General features: G+C 33.0%; 1 protein-coding gene across 1 annotated transcript; it reads left to right on the top strand.

The window, feature by feature from the left end:
* Window positions 1-543: 543 nt before the first annotated feature.
* Window positions 544-8,328, top strand: LOC114322006 (phosphoenolpyruvate carboxylase 2-like). Its single transcript, XM_082915987.1, has 12 exons — window positions 544-836; window positions 2,277-2,499; window positions 2,717-2,820; window positions 2,933-3,020; window positions 3,280-3,434; window positions 3,904-4,000; window positions 4,121-4,221; window positions 4,615-4,949; window positions 5,420-5,482; window positions 5,677-5,993; window positions 7,649-7,729; window positions 8,178-8,328. The coding sequence occupies exons 2-6, from the start codon at window positions 2,337-2,339 to the stop codon at window positions 3,907-3,909; spliced, it is 516 nt and encodes a 171-aa protein (XP_082772113.1). The 5' UTR covers window positions 544-836; window positions 2,277-2,336; the 3' UTR covers window positions 3,910-4,000; window positions 4,121-4,221; window positions 4,615-4,949; window positions 5,420-5,482; window positions 5,677-5,993; window positions 7,649-7,729; window positions 8,178-8,328.
* Window positions 8,329-9,076: the final 748 nt, after the last annotated feature.

Genomic DNA, 9,076 nt, shown 5'->3' with positions numbered 1-9,076 from the left:
AGGTTTGAGTTTAGATTTTATATAGAATTAAGAGAAGATACTATGGGGGAGGATGTATAATAAAAATATAGACTATTTATATACGGTCCGGATCGGTTCCAATCTGGAACCGTGGGATTCAATCCGGAACCAATCCGTAGACTACGGATTTTTAATTATTCAATCCGAAACCGAACCGCGGATTCAAAAAACCAATCCAAACCTATCGGATTGGACTGGACTGGATCGGATTACGGATTTCACGGATTACTTGCTCAGCCACCGACGTGTGCAGTACCCCCTTCGGCGTCTAGGTAAACCTCACTATTACAAAAACAGTTAAAGATCACACTTTGACAAATAAAAATATCTCACTTTTATTAGAAGTGTGATAAAAAAAATTAGATTGACATTTTAATCACACTTAATTTGATTGAGTGTGATAATATATATTTTTATGTCATTTTTTAATTAAGTGTGATTATATATATATATATATATTTAAGCTCACCTTCTAAATAAGTGCGATTATATATATATTTTTTTAATCACAATTTTTGAATAAGTGCGATCAAAAGTTTTTGGAGGGATATTTGCCACCTAATTTTATTTTATGTTTAATTTTATTAATTTTTTTTAAAATTTTGTTTATTTCTCTGTATGTGTCGAATAATACATACACAAAGGAAATACCAATCAACACTCAGTGTCTTACTCTCACTGTCACTGTCACTCTCGCTCTCGCTCTCGTCGACTGCCCATCGGTCTCCTCTCATCGACTGACCATCGGCCACCGTCGCTCACCGTCTCATCGTCGTGATCGGTACACCATCTCAGGCCCATTAATTTTGAATCAGGTTTTTCTATTTCTCTCTCTCTGCCTCTCTTTGTCTCTCTTCCTTTCTCTATTTCCCTATTTGACTCTGGTTCTAAGATTTGTTTGTTTTTGTGTTTTGATGTTGTATGGGTTTGATTTATGGGAAATGAGTAAATGGGTTATGATTTTGATCTCCATTTAGGGGTTATTTTTTTTTTTTTTTTTTTTATTTTTTTTTTTTTTTGTAAACGAATCAAACCGTTGTATATTTGATCCCTTGACTTGTCACTAGCATCAGAACCCAACATGGCTAGGAATTGATCAATTTGAAACTGTACCCATGAATGCTGAATATTAATATGATATCGAAATGTATATCAGTAACTTAGCAAAATTTCCCAACAAAGAGTTCAAACTGAAGTTTAGAGCAAACATTTAGGTACAAATTGCAACAAAATTTTGAAAAAAAGAAGGGTTAGAGAAATCACCCTCATATTTTTATTATCAGTATCCGCATCTGTTGAAGTATCAGTCGTAGGACTGATATCTGCCATCTTGGACTTTTCTCAATCCTTAAAACAACCACTATTCAAACCAAATTTGGTTGTTAACTTTTCTGTGATGGAAATCAATCACAACCCAGTTCAATTGCAACACAAAAACACTTACTGAGATACTTATACTTAGCTTTGACTTGGTTAAGGGTAGTCATATGCAGAAGAGTATATATATGCTAGTCTAATATGGGAAAAAAATCAAATGAAACTTGAGCTTAAGCTTTGAATTAATTTTTGAAGTAAAACATATACAAAGAATAATGCATATAATAATCCAAAACTATATACAGAGAACTATGAATTTGAGACAAAACCCTTTTAAAAGAACCCTTGAACATTAAAATTTCTTCCACTATACAAATATAGACATGTATGTGTAAATACAAGGGGTTGGGAAGTAAATGAATCAAACCTCAGTTGGGCATGGCTTGGCTTGCTCTAGCATTTGCAGATTCTGTAAAGCCTACAGGTAGACGTTCTGGTTTTATTATTCGAAAAATTCATTATTATTAGCTCTAATCAATTTATGTACTTTTTTGGGCTTGGCTTGGCTTGCTCTAATCAGGTTATGGTGCATTATTCTTTGTTTTTCTGATATAATGTTGATAGTTCATCACTAATTGTCGATGTTTGAAGTACTAATAATGGATGTTTGATTTGATTATTTTCCCTAATTATGCTTAAAGAAGAACTTATTTTGAAAGCATATAGTTGTATCACTCATCACCATGAGGGCAGGCATTTGTGCAGCGCTGATTTTCTTTGCAATTATCTGCTTTAGTTGTTTTATATTGAAATGCTTAACCTAATTAATCATTATAGTAGTGTAAAGTTATGATTATGTCCTATTGATCTAGTAATTGGATTTGTGTCTAGAGGTTTAACCAATTTTATTTTATTTTATTTTGTTTGTTTCATGCCAGATTCAAGCTGCCTTTCGGAGAGATGAGATTCGGAGAACTTCTCCAACCCCACAAGATGAAATGAGAGCAGGAATGAGCTACTTCCACGAAACAATCTGGAAGGGTGTTCCTAAATTTTTATGGCGTGTTGATACAACTCTAAAGAACATAGGAATAAATGAATGTGTTCCTTACAATGCTCCCCTTATTCAATTCTCATCCTGGATGGGTGGCGATCGAGATGGTATGATCCTTTTCTTACCAAATTGAGAAGTTAAAAAGTACTTCAACTGCCATTTTTCACTAGTTATGAATACTTCCAAGTTTTCATTTTATTTAAGTGGTTTTATTAGTTAAGGGCAGCTTTTGAGACCAGATTCCTCTCTCTCTCTCTCTCTCTCTCTCGCTCTCTCTCTCTCGCTGTCATTTATTGCTTAACATATGTTTGGCATCAAATGTAGGTAATCCAAGGGTCAGTCCTGAGGTCACACAGGATGTTTGCTTGTTGGCTAGGATGATGGCTGCTAACTTGCACTATTCTCAGATTGAGGACCTCATGTTTGAGGTTTCAACTCTTTCAATTGTTGTTTATTTCGGTGATTTTATTCTTTAAGGAGCTCATTTTTCTTTATGTTCGATAACTGTTACTGATATTCTAATTCTTTTTTTTTGGCCAGTTGTCTATGTGGCGTTGCAGTGATGAGCTTCGTGTTCGAGCCGAAGAACTCCACAGATTATCAAAGAGAGATGCAAAACACTACATAGGTAATTAGATTAATAAGAAAGGTTTTGTCTAGCTAGTTCTTGTTTCCAACACAGAATTTACAAACCAAGGTGGTGTTTTATTGCTGCTTTCTCAGCCTTTTAAATGTGTGTTTTCACTTTGAATTCAGTTTGGTCTGTTGTATTTAAAATAAATACACCAGATAATCATTGTCAAAAGCACATAAAGAAGCCCACAGCCCCGTTTCTGTGTGTGCGCATTGTTAGCAGTGTTCGATTGTTGACCTTTATCATGATGCAGAGTTTTGGAAGCAAGTTCCTGCAAGTGAACCTTATCGTGTTATCCTTAGTGATGTGAGGGATAAGCTATATCAGACACGTGAACGCTCTCGCCATTTATTAGCCCATGATATTTCTGACATTCCAGAGGAAGGAACTTTCACCAATATTGAGCAGGTATCTCCTTCCCTTCTGGCTTCCATTTTTTCTCTGCTAAATATTTTATTATTATCCTAAATCTCCACCAAAACCTGTTTTCCACTTTGTCAATGCAATTTCATATATTTCATGTAAAGATTTATTCAACTGTTTCTAGTTGGCATTTGGCAAATGCATCCACTTTTGCCATGTGGTTTTGTTGGGTGTGCTCATCTGTATGGATTGGGCATTGACTAGGGTTATTATCCCTTTGGTTTTTAGTATGCATTGCAATGGAAATTCATAATTAATTTTCCTCTGTCTCTCTGTCCAATGGATTTCATCCTAATTAGGCTTTAAATTTCATGTAGTTCTTGAAACCTTTAGAACTCTGCTATAGATCTCTGTTTGTTAGTCCTTGGATGTATGACTAAGAGTTACCCCATCCTGTCCACCCCATCCATTCATCATATGGGCCAAGTAACTTTATTATTTTGATTTCATGCAGCTGTGAAGGAAGGTGCATGAGGTCGTTTCATGCCACTGTTGAAGCTGGTTCTGAATCCATGTGTGAATCTCTCTGCCTTTCTGATGAACTAGTAGAGGTACGCTATCCTTTGGTCTCTACTATATATTCTTTTTTGGCTTGCATTGTTTTGGTTGTTAATGTTGTTTGATAGATTGTTGGCACATTCTGAAGTACATGTGATGTATGTATTTTACAGGCAATACAAAAAAAAAATTCTGTGAGAACTGTCAAAAGAAGCAACACCAGTGTTTCTCTTGTGGGGAATTAGGTTCTTCTGATAAATTGTCTGGTGCTGAGGTACGAGTTCTTCTGGAAAATTGAACTACTATTTTAATGTTGACTCTGCATTTTCCCCATTGGATCATCATAGAATTCTTTTTGGTTAAGTTTAGCTATTATCATTATAAAAATTGAAGGTATTCCATCAAGAGCAGAATTTAGCGACTTATAGAATAACATTTAAAATAATCTTCTTGGTTAAATTTCAACAAATATTTTGAAATGAGATAGAATAATTATTTTACATTATAAATGAGTCAATCAATCCCTGGAGATGCTTAGTGTGAAGTCATATTGGATGATTTTGTGTTGCATAAATCTCCTCCCCTCCCCTCCCCTCCCCTCCCCTCGCCTCCCATCCTTCTCTTTTATGGTTTTTATTTTCCATGAAACTTAAATCTTAATTTTCAGAAAGGGGTGGATTTGTCTTCAATTACCATAGTGGATGATTCTTCAAAGAACAGTGTGTGAAAATGGACTGGATCCAATTATTCAAAGAAATAGAAAGTGGGGGATACAACCAGAAAGCCTCTAAACAACACTGGCTCTACAAAAGTCAGTAAGTCCTTCACCGATGGAAACAAGTTTTCCTTGGGGAATAGTGTGTACAACTTGATCAGCAAAGGTTCCAAAACGAAGTCTAGGAAAGACACACCTGATAGTGAATATAAGCAAACCTTGACCAATAAGCCTGTTGCAAAGGAAATGAGGGATTCACTGTCTCTGGATGCTGATGCAAAATAGAGGTAACTGTCATTTCTTTCCGTCACTTTATTGTTACATCCTGTGTTATTTCTCTTTTCTTTTTAATAATTCAAATGGGAATTATAATAACGTGTCCTGTAGTTTCAGTCGGTGATTGGAATTGGTTGTACATTTATTTGATTGCTTTATTTCTGACATTTATTTTAGGGTTGTACACAGTGTGGTTTGGTTTTGAGCTAAACCAAGAACCAAACTGTGTGGTTTGGTTCCAGGATTTTGTGAACCAAACTAAACCTTAGACATAAGTTTGGTTCTTGTTGAGAACCATGGTTCCTTTCCGAAACAACTAGTTTCATTGTATGATGTTGAAACAATCAAACAAATATATATATATATATATATATATATATCTTAAGTTGTCCATTGGATGCATACTTTGATCTATCTCTTTGATGTGGTTTCTAAAGCATGCTTTCTCATATATATATATATATATTGTGTATGCATTCAGGTTTTTTGGTCTTGACTATGACTTGGATCTCTTCAATATTGTTGCTGTTTCAGATTTTAACATGTAAGTCTCAACATCGTCTTCAATCACACTCTCAAATACCACACTTTAATAAAACTTGAAAAGTGTGATTAAAAAATATACATCACACAAAAAAAGTGTAATCTTTATTTACATTTGTAGTAGTGCCTCCTCCTCTCATGTCCTCTCATTCTCTTCTATCGCTCTTGTTGACGCTCACAATCTCTCTCTCGTAGACCGGCGTTTGCAGATCTCCCAACCCTCTCACTCTCTCGTAGACGTATATTGAGGTCGGAGATCCTTCTAGATTATTAATCTAGAAGGATTTGGATCAGCCGGAGTTTGATCGGCCTCCGGTGGGACATTTGTTGGATGAGAAAGTTATTATCTCGGAAATACGATGAAATGGGTTACATTGTTTAAAGATTTCAAAGAATAAGTCGGGTCTTTGTCAGCCTCCTTCCTCTTCTTCTTCATCTTCCTCGTCTATTAACCAAGACAACAATGTCACTTCAACCACACAAGTCTCATCTGCATCTTCATCGTCTTCAAGGTTTGTTTTATCATACTATCTAATTATTAATGTGTTTTATGTTCTCTTGTAATGCCCTAAATTCAATTTTACTGAATGATTTATACTGGGTTTTGTATAATAGTGTGTTGTTGGGAGATGTTTGAATCTGCAAGTGTTTGATTAATTTACTCATTGATTAGAACAAAGCTATCAACTGCAAAGTGTTAGGGGTTTCTAATAGATGAAAAGGCATGAAAAGGGGGAATAAAGCGAAAATGAGGGTGTTTGGGTTTCTAACTTCAATTATCCACTAAAGTTAGTAAGGACTTTTAATTAACTTGAGTTTATAAATTTCATTATCAAGTAGTGGTTTCTTATTAAGTAAAAATTCGTGATTTATGATGAAGCTCTGGTGCATTGCATTTTGAATTTCGTTTTGAGTTAGCATGAAGTTCAATGTGACTCATGTAACTTTGTTTTCTGAATTGATTCAAACATTCTAATTTGCTATATTTTTTTGTTAAAAAGGCTTCGTGATTGATAGTCTGATTTGAATTTCTGATGCATTGTGTTTGTTTTTGTATTGCTGTTTGTTATCTACTTCATTAGGCGTAGTTGATTTCTATATTGCTCTGTTTAATTCTGATTTCAAGCTCTGTATTGTTGTGCATTGCTTCTCTACACTCTCTACCAGCAGGTTTGATTTTCTTTTAATTTGATCCTGTGTTGTATGATATCAAATTTGTGTCTCAATTTGGTTGAATTGTTGTAGGAGCTGTATGTGTTTGTATGGGAAATGATGGGTTTAATTTCTGTTATTTAGATATTAATTTGTGTCTTAATTTGGTTGAATTGTTTTTTGTTTCACTGTCAAATCAAACCAAAGCAAGCTTGGTGTCCATATCAAGTGGGTTTTGTTATTGCTTTTGAGTAATAATGATTTTTTTAATGGCATTGAATTGGATGTCTGTTAGGCTTTCTTTGTACTTTTTTATAGCATTTTTGTTCAAAATTACTTTGTAGGCAGGCACAGACTCTAAATTGAGCCTATTTAAGAAAAGCAAAAAACCAATTCTAGGGGTCACAACTTCACTAGTTTGAAACCTTTTCAGTGTTTGGTAAAGCATTTCAGAAGTACATATGCCAACCTTTACTCGACAAAAATTCCCAAAACCTAGTTAAAATCCAACCAAGTTGGCTGGTTTTTCAAAATTTTTGATAAATTAATGAAAGTGTCTGGTCCATTTTTTTGATTACCCAAAGCAAAGTATATAATGAAATTGAAATGTTTTTCATTCTTAATTTTAAGAAATGAATGACTATCATTTTCCTTTTATTTGAGCATTGTCATGTTTGTTTTATCTTATGAAATTCTTCTCAAAAGTTCCCTCTCATAAAAAGGTAAGATCACTTCTGTCACACTCAAATAAATTTTCCCTTCTAATTTCTATTTAGGCAAGCATATCACTTAAGTGAAAGTATAAAAAGGTTACTTGAAATCTGATCATGAGTTGTCATGAAGAAATAATGATTATGCAAAATTCCTGATATTATGCCATTATGAATTTCCTAACAAACTTGCATCCTCTTCTATATATCATTTCATTTTGAATAATCGAAGTTAATGTGAACTTCAAATATAAACTTGATTTGCAATTTTGAGTTCATGTTGTTTTCTTTGTCTTCTTTGTCAGAATCTACTATTGGATGCCAAAAGAAAGCTTGGTGAAATTTTATCTGCATTTGAATTTTTGGATAGCAACTCAATGGATCTGGTAAATTTTCTCTACTGGATATGGATACAGATATTTGAACTAAAAAATCTTTCTTTTATTTGCATTACATTATTTAACTGCATTAGAGAGAGATTCTTCAAAATTAGAAGGTTTAAGATTAGTAGGACCAATATCAGTCAGAAACATGGGCCTTGTTTGGTTTGTGTTTGTAGAATAATTTATCACACAGCCATAGATTTGTATAGGAACCAACAAAAACACCTTAGGAGGGACCAATATAAGTTGTATGAACTTACAGCACATTAATGGGATGCACCATTTGTGAATTAACCTTAAAATTAATTATTTATTCTCATAATCTCGAAAAAAAGCTTGTTAGATGGATAACTTGTATAATTGATCTAATTGTAAATTGATGAGTTATTAATGTTTTTAATCTTTTGTATAATTAATTAATTACTAAAGTTTTTAATTTATTTTTTTGCAGATTGGATTGGGGTGGCATTTTTGACGTGCAACAATGATGTAATTTACTTTGAATGTTCTTTTTTGTTTGATAAGGATACACATACTTTGTGGAGTTGCACTAATTATTGTTGGATGTTTGGTAGAATTGTATAAGTTATAACTTTTGGATATTTCACTATTTTATTGTATTATGATGAAATTATTTGTAATGATGAATGAATATTTTTATTTTGTTAATTCGTAAATGTGTTGATGATAGGTTAGGTTAAGTTGTGATGAAATTGTTATATTCAACAGGTTTCAACATGAGCAGGGTTTTATTTGTTGAACTAAAATTCAGATTTTGATAAAATAGGTATATAATGTGGAAAAAAATATTATGGAATTAGTGACAAAATTTTCCATTCCTAAAGAAGGTTTTTTCGTCTTACTTGGCTTAGGTGGAAGATTAATTTTGTTATGAATTTTTTATTTCGTCACTAAATGAATTTGTCATGATGAAAAGTATTGTCACATTTTGTCACTATTACCCTCAATGTGTGACGATTTTTTTTTTGACATTATTTCATCTTTTTTAATGATAAATTTGTTTTTGTCTCTATTGGTAGCTTCTTTGACAAAAAATTTTCGTCTTTGTTTATATTAAACATAACAAAATTATTTCGTCTCTATTTCTTATATTTATGATAAAATACTTTCATCTCTAATTTCTTTCATTAATGAAAAAATATTTTGTCGCTAATTACTTATAAGTATGTTCCCAACAGAGTGTATTGGAGACAAAAAAAAATTCATCACAAATTTATCATTTTTAATGATGAATTTGTTTTTGTCTCTATTGGTAGCTTCTTTGACAAATTTTTTTTGTTTTCGTTTATATTAAACGTGACAAAATTATTTCGTCTCTATTTCTTATAT

Source organism: Camellia sinensis, chromosome 2 (genome assembly GCF_055761805.1).
Source record: "Camellia sinensis isolate YWXY chromosome 2, ASM5576180v1, whole genome shotgun sequence".
Classification (NCBI taxonomy): Eukaryota; Viridiplantae; Streptophyta; class Magnoliopsida; order Ericales; family Theaceae; genus Camellia; species Camellia sinensis.
This window is presented reverse-complemented; position numbering and strand designations above follow the sequence as displayed.